General features: G+C 47.6%; 1 protein-coding gene across 1 annotated transcript in view; it reads right to left on the reverse strand.

Moving 5' to 3' along the window:
• Positions 1-9,329: 9,329 nt before the first annotated feature.
• FTO (FTO alpha-ketoglutarate dependent dioxygenase) overlaps positions 9,330-16,627 on the reverse strand; it is a 254,756-nt gene continuing 247,458 nt past the window's right edge. Inside the window, exon 9 of the mRNA XM_075837504.1 lies at positions 9,330-9,893. Coding sequence (XP_075693619.1) covers positions 9,746-9,893 — 148 coding nt within the window. The 3' untranslated portion in view covers positions 9,330-9,745. The remainder of the gene's footprint in view (positions 9,894-16,627) is intronic.

A 16,627-nucleotide genomic window follows, 5' to 3' on the forward strand; every position in this document is an offset into this window, starting at 1 on the left:
TTAAAAAAAGAGACTGGACAGTCAGAGGAGGGCAAAGCCCTGTGGTGGGGCAGGCCTCAGGCCTGCTTGTAGCAGACGGCAGTGGAGGTGTATTGGTGGTAGTAGAGGTAGACTAGCCAACACAGACAGCAAGGGTGGTAGGACTGGTAGTAGCAGCAGCACATTAAAAAAAGAGACTGGACGACAGTCACAGGACATAGCCCTGTGGTGGGGTAGGCCTGCTTGTAGCAGACGGGCGGCAGTGTAGGTGTATTGGTGGTATTAGAGGTAGCCAACACAGACAGCAAGGGTGCAAGCAGTAGTAGCAGTAGTAGCAGCACATTAAAAAAAAGAGAGACTGGACAGTCACAGGAGGACAAAGCCCTGTGGTGGGGCAGGCCTCAGGCCTGCTTGTAGCAGACGGGCGGCAGTGGAGGTGTATTGGTGGTAGACTGGTAGTAGCCGAGGTAGCCAACACAGACAGCAAGGGTGCAAGCAGTAGTAGCAGTAGTAGCAGCACATTAAAAAAAGAGACTGGACAGTCAGAGGAGGGCAAAGCCCTGTGGTGGGGCAGGCCTCAGGCCTGCTTGTAGCAGACGGGCGGCAGTGGAGGTGTATTGGTGGTAGTAGTCGAGGTAGCCAACACAGACAGCAAGGGTGCAAGCAGTAGTAGCAGTAGTAGCAGCACATTAAAAAAAGAGACTGGACAGTCAGAGGAGGGCAAAGCCCTGTGGTGGGGCAGGCCTCAGGCCTGCTTGTAGCAGACGGGCGGCAGTGGAGGTGTATTGGTGGTAGTAGTCGAGGTAGCCAACACAGACAGCAAGGGTGCAAGCAGTAGTAGCAGTAGTAGCAGCACATTAAAAAAAAGAGAGACTGGACAGTCACAGGAGGACAAAGCCCTGTGGTGGGGCAGGCCTCAGGCCTGCTTGTAGCAGACGGGCGGCAGTGGAGGTGTATTGGTGGTAGACTGGTAGTAGCCGAGGTAGCCAACACAGACAGCAAGGGTGCAAGCAGTAGTAGCAGTAGTAGCAGCACATTAAAAAAAGAGACTGGACAGTCAGAGGAGGGCAAAGCCCTGTGGTGGGGCAGGCCTCAGGCCTGCTTGTAGCAGACGGGCGGCAGTGGAGGTGTATTGGTGGTAGTAGTCGAGGTAGCCAACACAGACAGCAAGGGTGCAAGCAGTAGTAGCAGTAGTAGCAGCACATTAAAAAAAGAGACTGGACAGTCAGAGGAGGGCAAAGCCCTGTGGTGGGGCAGGCCTCAGGCCTGCTTGTAGCAGACGGGCGGCAGTGGAGGTGTATTGGTGGTAGTAGTCGAGGTAGCCAACACAGACAGCAAGGGTGCAAGCAGTAGTAGCAGTAGTAGCAGCACATTAAAAAAAGAGACTGGACAGTCAGAGGAGGGCAAAGCCCTGTGGTGGGGCAGGCCTCAGGCCTGCTTGTAGCAGACGGGCGGCAGTGGAGGTGTATTGGTGGTAGTAGTCGAGGTAGCCAACACAGACAGCAAGGGTGCAAGCAGTAGTAGCAGTAGTAGCAGCACATTAAAAAAAGAGACTGGACAGTCAGAGGAGGGCAAAGCCCTGTGGTGGGGCAGGCCTCAGGCCTGCTTGTAGCAGACGGCAGTGGAGGTGTATTGGTGGTAGTAGAGGTAGACTAGCCAACACAGACAGCAAGGGTGGTAGGACTGGTAGTAGCAGCAGCACATTAAAAAAAGAGACTGGACGACAGTCACAGGACATAGCCCTGTGGTGGGGTAGGCCTGCTTGTAGCAGACGGGCGGCAGTGTAGGTGTATTGGTGGTATTAGAGGTAGCCAACACAGACAGCAAGGGTGCAAGCAGTAGTAGCAGTAGTAGCAGCACATTAAAAAAAAGAGAGACTGGACAGTCACAGGAGGACAAAGCCCTGTGGTGGGGCAGGCCTCAGGCCTGCTTGTAGCAGACGGGCGGCAGTGGAGGTGTATTGGTGGTAGTAGTCGAGGTAGCCAACACAGACAGCAAGGGTGCAAGCAGTAGTAGCAGTAGTAGCAGCACATTAAAAAAAGAGACTGGACAGTCACAGGAGGACAAAGCCCTGTAGTGGGGCAGGCCTCAGGCCTGCTTGTAGCAGATGGCAGTGTAGGTGTATTGGTGGTAGTAGAGGTACTAGCCAACACAGACAGCAAGGGTGCAAGCAGTAGTAGCAGTAGTAGCAGCACATTAAAAAAAGAGACTGGAGAGTCACAGGACAAAGCCCTCTGGTGGGGCAGGCCTGCTTGTAGCAGACGGCACTGGGGTGGATTGGTGGTAGAAGTAGTAGCAGCTGCAGCACCAACAGCGGCACATTAAAAAAAGAGTGGACAGGACAGAATCCCATAGTAGCAGGCGGCAGTAGCAGGCGGCAGCAGCAGCAGCAATGTAAGATCTAATCAGTGGCATCAGGCACAGGGGTTTTAAAATCCTCACCGATCCACGCTTGATTCATTTTCAGAAACGTGAGATTTTCCAAGCTGTTGGCGGACAATCTTGTTCGCTTAGGGGTGACGAAGCCCCCTGCTGCGCTGAATACCCTCTCTGACGCTACACTGGAGGGTGGACAAGACAGTACACCCATGGCAAACTGGGCCAGTTCTTGCCAATGATCCAATCTGCTGACCCAGAAGTCCATGGGGTCTGGGATCAGCATTTCTGACGGAGAAAGGGCACAGTCCAAGTACGAGTGAACCTGGTTGTTTAGGTGCTGCACCTGGAGATGGTGAACATCCCTTTGGTGACTAGTGCTACGATGTGTGTCAGGTCGGGGTATTGGATGTAAAAATGTTGTCATCATATTTTCCAAACTGAATTGGCTGCTGCTGCTGCTGCTGCTGCCGCTGCTGCCACGGCTGCCGCCTATTGCAGAGGTAGCTCTGCCAGAGGCGGTGGAACGATGAGACAGTGGGGAGCGGAGAGTGGCCCCCCGGTCAGACATGCTTGCAGCGGGTGTCTGCCGTTTGAAAGCCATGACAAGCTGGCTGCATAGCTTCTCTCTATAATAAGCCAATTTTGCCTCCCTCTCGGAAGGCGCAAAAAACTCCCCCATTCTGGCTTTATACCGAGGGTCTAAAAGTGTGGCTATCCAGTAGTCATCTCTTTGCTTCATGCTAACAATACGACAGTCAGCGCGCAAGTAACGAAGCATACAGCTCGCCATCCTGGCCAGCGTTTCAGAGGGCCCGGTTGGTTCCATCTCCGCCCCATACTGCCATGGTTGTCCATCATCAAGGTCGTCGTCAGACTCGTCATCACCACCATCACTGTCATGTTGTGCGGCTGCCTCGTCCCCTATCCCTTCCTGTGATTCCATCTCCAAATCCAGCTCCTCTTCAGGTCCTGTTTCCTCATCCTCCTCCTCCTCCTCAACATCCATAGCCAGATGTGATCCTTCCTCCATCCTTTGCTGAATCATCGCTGTGAGCGTTTGCTCCATAATGAATATCAGCGGCATAACATCGTTCATTCCGCTAGCGTCACGGCTCACAAATCGTGTGGCCTCTTCAAAGGGCCTCAAAACGCGACATGCGTCTCTAACCAGCTGCCAGTGCCTGAGCTCGAAATTACACTGGCTCCAAACGCTGCCCGTCTGCTGCATCAGGAAATCATTCACGGCTTTCCGCTGTTCGTACAGACGGTCCAACATGTGCAGGGTGGAATTCCATCGTGTTGGAACGTCGCAAATCAGGCTGTGTTCTGGGAGATTGTTTTGACGCTGCAAGTCCAGGAGGGCGTGCTTAAATGCATACGAACGTCTAAAGCGAACGCAAACCCTCCTGGACATGGCCAGCACACCCTTCAAACCAACATATGACTTTAAGAAGCGTGTTATGACCAGATTGATCACATGTGCCATGCAAGGAGCGTGTGTCAGGTGACCTAGACGCAGTGCAGCCACAACGTTCTTGCCGTTATCAGAGACAACATTGCCCAGTGTGAGTTTCAGAGGAGACAGCCAGCGTGCGATTTCCTCCTTGATGCACAGCAGCAGCTCCTGCCCTGTGTGGCTTTTCTCGCCCAGGCTCAGCAGGTGTAAGACAGCGTTGTGGCGCTTCACCTTGCACCTATGAAAAGAGGAGGGAGGAGGAGTGGAAGATACGCTGTGTCCTGTCGGGGACGGGAAGACCTCCAAGGAGGAAGGCAAGGAGGAGGAGGAGGAGTAGGAGGAGAAGGATGGTAGGCGCCTGGTGTCCGGAGTTGAACTAGAAACATACAAGCGTGGAGGTGGTAATGCCTGGCATTGCTGCGGTGGTGCATCGGACTGCAAAATATTGACCCAGTGGGCCGTGAAAGACATGTACTGTCCCTGCCCATAGTTGCTGCTCCACGTGTCGACGGTGGCATGTACCCTGCTGCACACGGATAATTGCAAGGACTTGGACACCTTTTCCTCCACATGCTTGTGCAAGGCAGGGACAGCTGTTTTGGAGAAGTAATGTCGGCTAGGTATTCGCCACCTAGGCTGAGCGCACGCCATCAATTGCTTGAAGCCGGCGGAGTCGACCAGGTGGTATGGCAGCGACTGCACCACCAACAACTTTGCCAGGTGTGAATTAAGCCGCACGACAAGTGGATGACTGGGTATATATTGTTGCTTATTGGACAACGATTCCGTAATGGATAACTGACGGGACATAGGAGGAGCACTAGATGACAGTGATGATGATGATGACAACGACATGGTGGATAAGGCCTGGCTACTACTTAGATGACAGGGACTCGGAGCAGCAGCAGCAGCGGAAGAGGGGTCTTCATTAGATGTACATGATGGTGGGGCATGTTGATTGTCCCACATGGCCTTGTGATGCCGTTCCATGTGTTTACGTAGAGCAGTAGTTCCTACATTGCTGCCCTGCCCACGCCTTACTTTCTGCTTGCAGATACGGCACTGTGCCATGTTTTCCTCCTCTGGGAAGGTACAGAAAAATTGCCACACGGCAGAGTACCGTAAAGAGGTAGTACCACGTCCACCACCACCACCACCACCACAACCACCCGAGCTTGCCCCTTGTCTGGCAGGCTTTTTTCGGGAACCTACACCAGCATCTGTGTCGCCGTCACCGGCTCCTGAGCTGACCCTACCGCTGCAACGTTTTGCAGATTGACTTCTGCCCCTACCTCGGCTTGGCTGTTTATCACATCCAGTGCCGCCACTACTACCCTCCTCCTCTGACGCCGTCATCACCTCGTCACCTGGTTCCCACGTCCTGTCTAAAACAACATCATCATCATAGCCTTCCTCATCATCCCCGCCACTTCTGTCACTGTGTTGTGAATGTGATGTGACATCATGGCGGGCTCCATGCCCCCCCTCATTACTGCGTCTGCCACCACGGCTACCACCACCAACACCCCCACTACCGCAGCTATGCGTCTCGGTCACCGCTTCCACCTCCACCACCGCCGCAACACACTCCGTTGGCTGACTCGCGGAAAACAAATCATCATCATCACTATGTTGTTCAGTATCTTCCTTCGCACCCGAGGAGATGTCTCTTAGGACTCTCAGGAAAGATGGCTTCCCGCTAGGAAGGGGGAGCGAAGACATAGATGATGGAATGGAAACGCTAGAAATACCTATATTACTACTGTCACCGTGCCAAGGAACTGTAGAGGATCTGGAATCCAACGAAACCTGGCTTGAAGCCAGATCGTCAGAGTCTTCCTGCTGAGATGACCGCGAGCCAGCCAACCAGTCCACAATGGCCGTATTGTCTAAAGTAACCCGCCCACCGGAGGAGATGGACAAGTCTGGCTTGCTGATACTACTACTAGCAGGCACATGGCAGCTGCTACTAGTGGAACTGGGCACATGTCTTGTGCCACAAATGCTGCTACTGGGTCTGGCACCAACAGATCCAACATTTGGACTGGAAGAGGAGACGGCATGGGTGTTTCTTCCTCTACCCCGTCCTTTCACAACCTTTTTTTTCCCAGACATTTCAGAGCCCCTTTTAAAAGCGTATTCACACACGGACACTGGCTTGGCAAATGGCAATGAATGAGAATTTCAATCAGCCTCGCTGCAGTGCACTCAGGGAATGCTGGGCCTTGTAGTACTACTAGGCTGCCTGTATGGCAAGTTGGATTGTTATTCCAGGGATGAGCCCCTTTTAAAAGCGTATTCACACACGGACACTGGCTTGGCAAATGGCAATGAATGAGAATTTCAATCAGCCTCGCTGCAGTGCACTCAGGGAATGCTGGGCGTTGTAGTACTTCTAGGCTGCCTGTATGGCAAGTTGGATTGTTATCCTGTTAATAACGGCCAGGGATGAGCCCCTTTTAAAAGCGTATTCACACACGGACACTGGCTTGGCAAATGGCAATGAATGAGAATTTCAATCAGCCTCGCTGCAGTGCACTCAGGGAATGCTGGGCCTTGTAGTACTACTACTACCACTACTACAAAGGCTGCCTGTATTGCAAGTTGGATGCAATGGGGATGAGCCCCTTCTAAAAGCGTATTCACACACGGACACTGGCTTGGCAAATGGCAATGAATGAGAATTTCAATCAGCCTCGCTGCAGTGCACTCAGGGAATGCTGGGCCTTGTAGTACTACTACTACCACTACTACAAAGGCTGCCTGTATTGCAAGTTGGATGCAATGGGGATGAGCCCCTTCTAAAAGCGTATTCACACACGGACACTGGCTTGGCAAATGGCAATGAATGAGAATTTCAATCAGCCTCGCTGCAGTGCACTCAGGGAATGCTGGGCCTTGTAGTACTACTAGGCTGCCTGTATGGCAAGTTGGATTGTTATTCCAGGGATGAGCCCCTTTTAAAAGCGTATTCACACACGGACACTGGCTTGGCAAATGGCAATGAATGAGAATTTCAATCAGCCTCGCTGCAGTGCACTCAGGGAATGCTGGGCCTTGTAGTACTACTAGGCTGCCTGTATGGCAAGTTGGATTGTTATTCCAGGGATGAGCCCCTTTTAAAAGCGTATTCACACACGGACACTGGCTTGGCAAATGGCAATGAATGAGAATTTCAATCAGCCTCGCTGCAGTGCACTCAGGGAATGCTGGGCCTTGTAGTACTACTACTACCACTACTACAAAGGCTGCCTGTATTGCAAGTTGGATGCAATGGGGATGAGCCCCTTCTAAAAGCGTATTCACACACGGACACTGGCTTGGCAAATGGCAATGAATGAGAATTTCAATCAGCCTCGCTGCAGTGCACTCAGGGAATGCTGGGCCTTGTAGTACTACTACTACCACTACTACAAAGGCTGCCTGTATTGCAAGTTGGATGCAATGGGGATGAGCCCCTTCTAAAAGCGTATTCACACACGGACACTGGCTTGGCAAATGGCAATGAATGAGAATTTCAATCAGCCTCGCTGCAGTGCACTCAGGGAATGCTGGGCCTTGTAGTACTACTAGGCTGCCTGTATGGCAAGTTGGATTGTTATTCCAGGGATGAGCCCCTTTTAAAAGCGTATTCACACACGGACACTGGCTTGGCAAATGGCAATGAATGAGAATTTCAATCAGCCTCGCTGCAGTGCACTCAGGGAATGCTGGGCCTTGTAGTACTACTACTACCACTACTACAAAGGCTGCCTGTATTGCAAGTTGGATGCAATGGGGATGAGCCCCTTCTAAAAGCGTATTCACACACGGACACTGGCTTGGCAAATGGCAATGAATGAGAATTTCAATCAGCCTCGCTGCAGTGCACTCAGGGAATGCTGGGCCTTGTAGTACTACTAGGCTGCCTGTATGGCAAGTTGGATTGTTATTCCAGGGATGAGCCCCTTTTAAAAGCGTATTCACACACGGACACTGGCTTGGCAAATGGCAATGAATGAGAATTTCAATCAGCCTCGCTGCAGTGCACTCAGGGAATGCTGGGCCTTGTAGTACTACTACTACCACTACTACAAAGGCTGCCTGTATTGCAAGTTGGATGCAATGGGGATGAGCCCCTTCTAAAAGCGTATTCACACACGGACACTGGCTTGGCAAATGGCAATGAATGAGAATTTCAATCAGCCTCGCTGCAGTGCACTCAGGGAATGCTGGGCCTTGTAGTACTACTAGGCTGCCTGTATGGCAAGTTGGATTGTTATTCCAGGGATGAGCCCCTTTTAAAAGCGTATTCACACACGGACACTGGCTTGGCAAATGGCAATGAATGAGAATTTCAATCAGCCTCGCTGCAGTGCACTCAGGGAATGCTGGGCCTTGTAGTACTACTAGGCTGCCTGTATGGCAAGTTGGATTGTTATTCCAGGGATGAGCCCCTTTTAAAAGCGTATTCACACACGGACACTGGCTTGGCAAATGGCAATGAATGAGAATTTCAATCAGCCTCGCTGCAGTGCACTCAGGGAATGCTGGGCCTTGTAGTACTACTAGGCTGCCTGTATGGCAAGTTGGATTGTTATTCCAGGGATGAGCCCCTTTTAAAAGCGTATTCACACACGGACACTGGCTTGGCAAATGGCAATGAATGAGAATTTCAATCAGCCTCGCTGCAGTGCACTCAGGGAATGCTGGGCCTTGTAGTACTACTACTACCACTACTACAAAGGCTGCCTGTATTGCAAGTTGGATGCAATGGGGATGAGCCCCTTCTAAAAGCGTATTCACACACGGACACTGGCTTGGCAAATGGCAATGAATGAGAATTTCAATCAGCCTCGCTGCAGTGCACTCAGGGAATGCTGGGCGTTGTAGTACTTCTAGGCTGCCTGTATGGCAAGTTGGATTGTTATTCCAGGGATGAGCCCCTTTTAAAAGCGTATTCACACACGGACACTGGCTTGGCAAATGGCAATGAATGAGAATTTCAATCAGCCTCGCTGCAGTGCACTCAGGGAATGCTGGGCCTTATAGTACTACTAGGCTGCCTGTATTGCAAGTTGGATGCAACGGGGATGAGCCCCTTATAAAAGCGTATTCACACACTGGCTGAGTAGTGAGTAGTGGATGAGCCCCTTCGATTTCTGAATTCCTGCCTTTTAGATTCCTAAAGCTTTCCCTTACTGCACAGAGATGCTATTCCTACAGCTCCTGTCTGTAAAATGGCCGCTGAGCTCCGTGCATAGACTTTTATTGCAGGCTTGAGCCCGCCCCTATGCTGCCTCCCGATAGGCTGGGAGAGCCGTTTGCAAGGCATTATGGGGTAGCCTGATGTCAGGTGATCTTCTGTAATCCTCCATTTTAGATGTAACATGTGGCAGGCGCCAAAATGTAGCCGGGTTCGGTCAAAACGGGTTCGGCCGAACCCGGTAAAGTTCGGATTCGCTGCGAACCGAACTTTTCCTGAAGTTCGGACCGAAACCGGGTTCGGTTGTCCCGGTTCGCTCATCTCTACATCCCTTGTTTGCCTATCACTACATAATCAGGCTCCATCACATTTGTCCATTAGGTTTCCATTGCTGCACTATTCTTGAGATAGCTGTTGGCAGATCGACATACATTCATACAATCCCATATATTTGCATTAGGTATTCTACTATATATATATTATAAATGTCAGCCTTTTTATACTGTACAGTATTCTATGGATGACATTCCAGGGGACGGCGTCATTTTCTGTATATGTCATGCAATATCAATGGTTTGTTTAGAGCTTTTCTAGTACTTTTGCATAATTTTCCCCACATTTCTTTATCTTTCCAGAGTATAAACTACAGATCTTCCAGATTTTAAATACAGAATATTCATTACTGCGTTTAATTATGAGTAGTAAATGCAGGAGGTCATATCCTGGGTTGTTAGTGATGCGGCTATTTAGTCCTTCGCTCTTAGATTTTCCAATTTTGTCAATATTCTACTGAGATTAAAAGGCAGTGGCATGGACGGGTCATCATCTTCCCAATACGGGTAGCAGCGAGGCCTCTGGTCGACAGGTAAAGACTTAACCAAACTGCACCTGCACCTTAAATGAAAAAAAAAATACAAGATCAGGCTTAGCATCATCTGCACACACAAAGAATATGTTTTATAAGCAATATCCTGAAAAGACACATTATTCAATATAGTAAAAAAATTAAATAAATTTTATTCTACTTATTTCAGAATAAAATTTACTGTGAGACAAGATTATAGGAATCAGAATTAAAATAAATTTACTACTGCGATTCCCTGAAGACATCTACACTGTCGACAAAATATAGACATGCTGATGTATTGAATTGTGCAAGGTCTATATTCTATTGAGAATACGAGCGAGAGCAGCTGCAGGACACGTTATTTCCCTGCAGCAGCTCTCACCAGTTACACAAATTATTCCATCTTTTAAGCCGTGATGGAAAAAAAGCCAGGGAATTGATATTCATGTAGTTCCTTATATACAAGGGAACGTTCACCGTGGCTTTTATGTGAAGCTCAATATCAAGTAACTGCAGCAGACTGTGATTTTGTCTGACACATGAGAGTGCAGCAAGTGAATGTGTTCCCATAGGGGGTTAATGGGAGCAGATTTTCTGCCTGGAAGCCTTTAACGTTCACCCATTGATTGAGGCCATTAAGCATTACGGCTATGTCCCCAGCTATTACAATCCCTAAACAAACAAATGCCTTATATTCATAAAGTTTCACACACTTATTAGGTATAAAAATATTTAATGGAAACTATACCTACAAAGAGATTTAGAAATCTAGGGGTTTCTCATTCTCTGCATCTCAAGGATCATGACACCATCAGAATTTCTTTATACAGATGACAGGGCGGTTCTACATCACTGCCTCTATGAACCACCCTGTCATTGGCATAAGGAAATACCCACCAATGTCAGGCCTCATGCACACATCCTTCACCGTTTTCACGTCCGTTGTGACATCCGTGTGGTTTCCGCTGTCTCTCCACATCCGTTACATTTTAAACGGACGTGGTGCTTCCGTTTTGAACGGTCTGTTAAAATCCATACTGTGTGTTGAATACAGGGAACTTTGGCACGGCCCTCCCGCTGTTCGGCAACGGATCCGTGAAAAATGGACGGCACACGGATGACTTCCGTGTACCGTCCGTTGTTTTGACGGACCCATAGGCTTCAATGGGCGAGACGGACACTGAACAACGGACAAAAGTAGGACATGTTCTACTTTTGACGGAACGGACGCATGAAACCGTTAAAACAAAGTAATTGTGCATGGCCACATAGAAATGAATGTGTCAGTGTGCTATCCGTTAAAAACACGGATAGCACCCTGAAGAAAATAACTGAAGTGGGCATGAAGCCTACTGCATGCACACTTCTGTCGTCCATTGTACGGCTGCTAATGACGGTTCCGTCAAACACGGGCCGCACACGAATGGAAATGAAAAGGCCGAGACTGTTCCGTCAAAAACTGGCAGGAGTAGGACCTGTCCTATTTTTGACGGAACGGCCGCACGGTTCAGTTAAAACAATGGAAGTGTGCATGGCCCCATTGAAATTAATGTGTCAGTGTGATATCAGTTAAAACAACGGATAGCATCCTGAAGAAAATAACTGAAGTGGACATGAGGCCTTAGATTTTAACAAATCTTGAAGCGTTTCCGCCTATGTATAATGATGATAATGTTATTTTTTTACTCAGGTGGGTGGTTCGTGACTCCACCCTGAGCAGTTGCTGATCATGTCATGAACAAGCCAAAGCAGGCACCAAGCACATTGAGGCAGATTGTTCTGGTGTAAACACATAGAAAAATATGGTGTTTGGGCCAAATGTTATTTTTCCAGACTAACTTGGTTTCCATGTTGAAGAGTCAGTGTACACAATGGTCTGTACTGAACCACTTTAAAGGAGTTTTCCAGGCCAATAAAATTGATGGCCTATACTCGGGATAGGCCATCAATATGTGATCGGTCGGGGTCCGACTCCCAGCATCCCACTGATCTCCTGTTTAAAGGTGCTGCATCGCTCGTATGAGTGCCGATTCCCCTTAATTTCCATTGCTCATACTATGAATCGTCGACACACTTTGTAGTGGTAGTTCACAAAAATATAGCTTTCTCCTTTTCAAATGAATGGGAGAAGACTGTAATAGTGTGCACCGCCGCTACAAGTGTGTTGACTATTCACAGTACGAAGAGTGGAAATGTAGGGTAGACAGCGCTCACACGAGCGCTGCGGCCCCTTTAAAACGGCTGACCGGCATTGGCCCCCGACCGATCACATATTGATGGCCTTTATGGGACTGGAAAACCCCATAACTGAGCCTCTAAAAGCTACAGCTGTGGTAAATTCATCTTTTGATTTTTAATATTAAAATTAGGATTTAATAAAAGCATTGCAATCAATGGAGGAGCTAGTACAGTTATATCCTTGACCTCAAGCAATATCCGTTTTCTATTGTTTGATTTTATCCCTAACAGGGCCAACCATAGAGAGCACATGGATAAGCAATGGCATCCGAGAAGTAGCAGTATTAATATTATTGCTTTAATAGGAATAGTGACAAGCTATTAGTTTAATAGAACGCGTTCTCATTTTCTTCCCATTTCCATCCTTCTTCACTGGCTTACTGCCCAGTTACTGTACATCTGTTGTCTTTGTAGAAGATTATACCAGCTCATTGTTGGCAAGACGGTAATACTATTTAGGGAGTCTGAAGAAGTCACATTATCAGTAATGCTGGATACTGATGTTGCAAATTTTTACACTTTAAAATAGTAACATAGGTGATATTGAGACAAATTGTTTCCAATTAGTTTTTCCTCTGGCCTGAAATTTCCAACTAAGGCCTCATGCACACGACCGTAGCCATATGCACGGCCGTGATTTTCGGGTCGGCCGGCAGCAGAGTGTCACCCGCGAGCCGCCCGCAAATCGCGGGCCGTGCACATGGACGCTGCCATTATTTTCAATGAGCCATGCACGGACCGTGAAAACTATATGAATGGGGCCGCAATTCTCCCGTGGATTTTCGGGGGGGAATTGCGGCCGCAAAAGCACGTTTGCGTGCATGGGGCATTAAGCATAATTTATAACACTGTAGTCCCCTCTACTACTCTTTTAGGAAAAAGATACATATATTTCATACATACTAAAAAACGCAACAAAATAACACAAACAGGGATTTCATGGTGAAATAAATGTTATTGCTTTTAAGAGATATTATGGTTTCAGAATTTTTTTTTGTTCTTTGTATAATAATAAGGTGTACAATTCCTTTATATATATTTCGGCAGTGTTTTCAAGATCTCTGCCTGCAGTCATTCAATAGGAACCCTCAAAGTTTACTACCAGCGGATAAAAATCAGGCTTGGTCATGTGATGGACACACAAGTGCAAGGCTTGTAACAGTTACAGTACAATTATCAGAGCTGTGAATTGTAAAGTATGAAGGTTCCTACTGATTGTTTACAAGCCGAGATTTTGAAAAATTTAAAGTGTAACTAAACTTTGACAAACTTCTGACATGTCATAGTGACATGTCAGAAGTTTTGATTGGTGGGGGCCCGAGTACTGAGACCCCCACCAATCACTAAAACGAAGCAGCAGAAGCGCTCGTGTGAGCGCTCAGCCACTTAGTTTCTGTTCGGCTTTTCCCAGAAAGTCAATGTATTGGAGTACGGGCTCATAGACTTTCTATTGAGTCCGTATACGATACATTTATTTCCAGAAAATGTGACTAAATGTGACTAATGAACCTCTCAGTCTCAGCACAACTAGAGAGATTTATCATTCCGGGGTCTGGGAAAGCTGGGTGACCACCATTACCCCTCCTACTGGAGTGTGAAAGGTTCATTAGTCACATCCCCAAACACACTCCAGTAGGAGTAATGGTGGTCACCCAGCTTTCCCAGACCCCTGAATGATAAATCTCTCTAGTTGTGCTGAGACTGAGAGGTTCATTAGTCACATCCCCAAACAGTCTCAGGACAACTAGAGAAATTTACCGTTCAGGGGTCTGGGAAAGCTGGGTGACCACCATTACCCCTCCTACTGGAGTGTGAAGAGGTTCATTAGTCACATCCCTAAACACACTCCAGTATGAGGGGTAATGGTGGTCACCCAGCTTTCCCAGACGCAGATATAACCAGGAAAGGGCTGGATGGACGGGCTGAGGGTGCACAGAGTTTTTGGTGACCCCCTCTGTCATGTGATCGGACCTAGGTTACCGGTTCATCAGACGGGGTTCATGTGACTATAACTCTGTCCATAACAAGAGACAGTGCACTCAGGACAAGCCCTGCCCTCATGCCGTAGTTGTGTGGTTCTGTCTGCGGTGATGGCGGTGGGTGGCTCTGACACCCGCCTCCCCCATCGGGTCATCTCAGGACAGAAGGGGTGTCCAGATTGGAGACACAGCGCCGCACCTGTCTTCAGGTTTTGTCTGGTATTGCAGTTCACCTCCATTGAAGTGAATAGGACAGAGCTGTAATACCACACACGACCTGAGGACAGGTGCGGCTCCATGTTTTCCTGGACGACCCCTTTAAGACTTTTCCCGTGTGTGTGTGTGTGGCAGAGCGGAGTGTGCACGGGTGCCGCTGATACTTCATAGCCGCTTATCAGCTGTTTTGAAGAATCAGCGGCGAGAACACACACACACACACACACATCCCCCAAACACGCAAAATCAAGTGTAATCAAGCGTTTTTTATGTGTTTTTTTTGCACGTAAAATGTGCAAAAAAAAAAACATGTCAAATACACGGCGTGTGAACCGGTCAACTGAAAAGTCATTCACTTCATTTTCATCCTTCTAAGGCTGGGTTCACACGACCTATTTTCAGGCGTAAACGAGGTGTTTTACGCCTGAAAAGACGGCTCCAATTCGTCGGCAAACGTCTGCCCATTCATTTGAATGGGTTTGCCGACGTACTGTGCCGACGACCTGTAATTTTACGCGTCGCTGTCAAAAGACGGCGCGTAAAATAACAGCCTCGGCAAAGAAGTGCAGGACACTTCTTGGGACGTAATTTGAGCCGTTTTTCATTGAATTCAATGAACAGCTCCAAATTACGGCCGTAATTGACGCCTCGCAAAATGCGAGTACGAGCAATTACGTCTGAAATGACGGAGCTGTTTTCTCCTGAAAACAGCTCCGTCATTTCAGACGTAAATGCATTTAGTGTGTGCACATACCCTAAGGGTATGTTCACACACAATGTTTTCAGCTGATAAATTCGGAAGCAGAACGCCTACAAGCATCTGCCCATTGGTTTCAATGGGAAATACGGCGTTCTGTTCCGACAGGGCGTTTTTTACGTGGTAGTTTTCCAAAAACGGCACGTAAAAAGACACCCACCAAAATGAAGTGCACATCACTTCTTGGGACGTTTTTGGAGCAGTTTTTCATTGACTTTATAGAAAAACAGCTCCAAAAACGGCCGTTAAAAAACGCGAGTTTGATTAAAAAATGGCTGAAAATCAGGATCGGTTTTCCCTTTGTTTAGTAAGCGTGTGAACATACACTTAGCCTTTTGGTGTGTCCTATAACTTCTTCCAGCTGCAGAATCACACCCAATATGGCTGCCAGACACTGCTTAGCAATTTGAAGACACCTTTACCTGGCTTGTGAGAGGGGAGGTGAGGTTCCCTCCCACATTTACAGCAGCTGTGAGTCAGGTTGCTTTGCCTTATTCACCTTGCTGTAATTCTGGGAAGTGCTCCCCCTGGTGACCAACATTGGAAAACATGTCAAATTATTATTTAATTTTTAATACTTTCCACCATACGGAAAAAATAAATAAATACAGCAAAAAACTTAAAAAATATAATAGAAATAAGTAACGACACTTAAAAAAAAAGGTTTAATTTGCGACACATTCCCTTTAAGGACATTCTAGCCATCATGCCCATTTCCATTGTTAGCAACAGAGCTTGAGACATTCAGGAAACTAATGTAGTAGTGTATGTATAAGCATGACCAATCTTTAAAGGCAACCAAATGGTCAGGAAAGGACTATCATTTCTAGATCCTAGTCATTCAGCCTTAGCAACTATTCATATATTTAGCCCACTATTGGTTAAACAAAAAAATAAACTGCTGACATGAACTTCAAAGAGAACATGACAATTTCCTCTGGACAAGCTTCTCCAGATCAAAATAAAATAAACATCCAAAAGCAGAATTAATCTTTATGTAAATAGGCACATCTGCCGCAGAAAAAAAAAGATGTGGTATAAATAGTAACAGTGCTAGAGGGAATTGTTAGTAAAACAGATGACTGTAATATTATATTACTACTGGGAAGAGCCCTGGTCGTTCATGCCATCCCTGCTGCAATGGTCCTGCTCCTTCGCTACTTTGCTGCAATAATCCTTCAGTGTCCCATGGACCATTATATATTCCTGGCATTTTTATCACGACCTCTCTCTGCCACATAATTCCCAACCTGTTGGGTCTCATTCTATTATTTCATTATGATCCAGATATACACTATATAGACAAAAGTATTGGGACACCTACACATTACACCTACACAAGCTTTTAGCACATCCCATTCTAAATCCATAGGCAATAACATGGAGTTGGTCCCCCATTGCAGCTAAAACAGCTTTCACTGTTCTAGGAAGGCTTTCTGCATAATTTCGGAGTGTGTCTGTGGGAATTTTTGCCCTTTCCTCCAAAACAGCATTTGTGAGGTCAGGCAGTGATGTTGGACGAGAGGGCCTGGCTCACAATCTCTGTTCTAATTCATTCTAAAATTGTTGGATGGGGTTATGGTCAGGACTC

Source organism: Rhinoderma darwinii, chromosome 9, assembly GCF_050947455.1.
Source record: "Rhinoderma darwinii isolate aRhiDar2 chromosome 9, aRhiDar2.hap1, whole genome shotgun sequence".
In the NCBI taxonomy this organism is placed as follows: domain Eukaryota; kingdom Metazoa; phylum Chordata; class Amphibia; order Anura; family Rhinodermatidae; genus Rhinoderma; species Rhinoderma darwinii.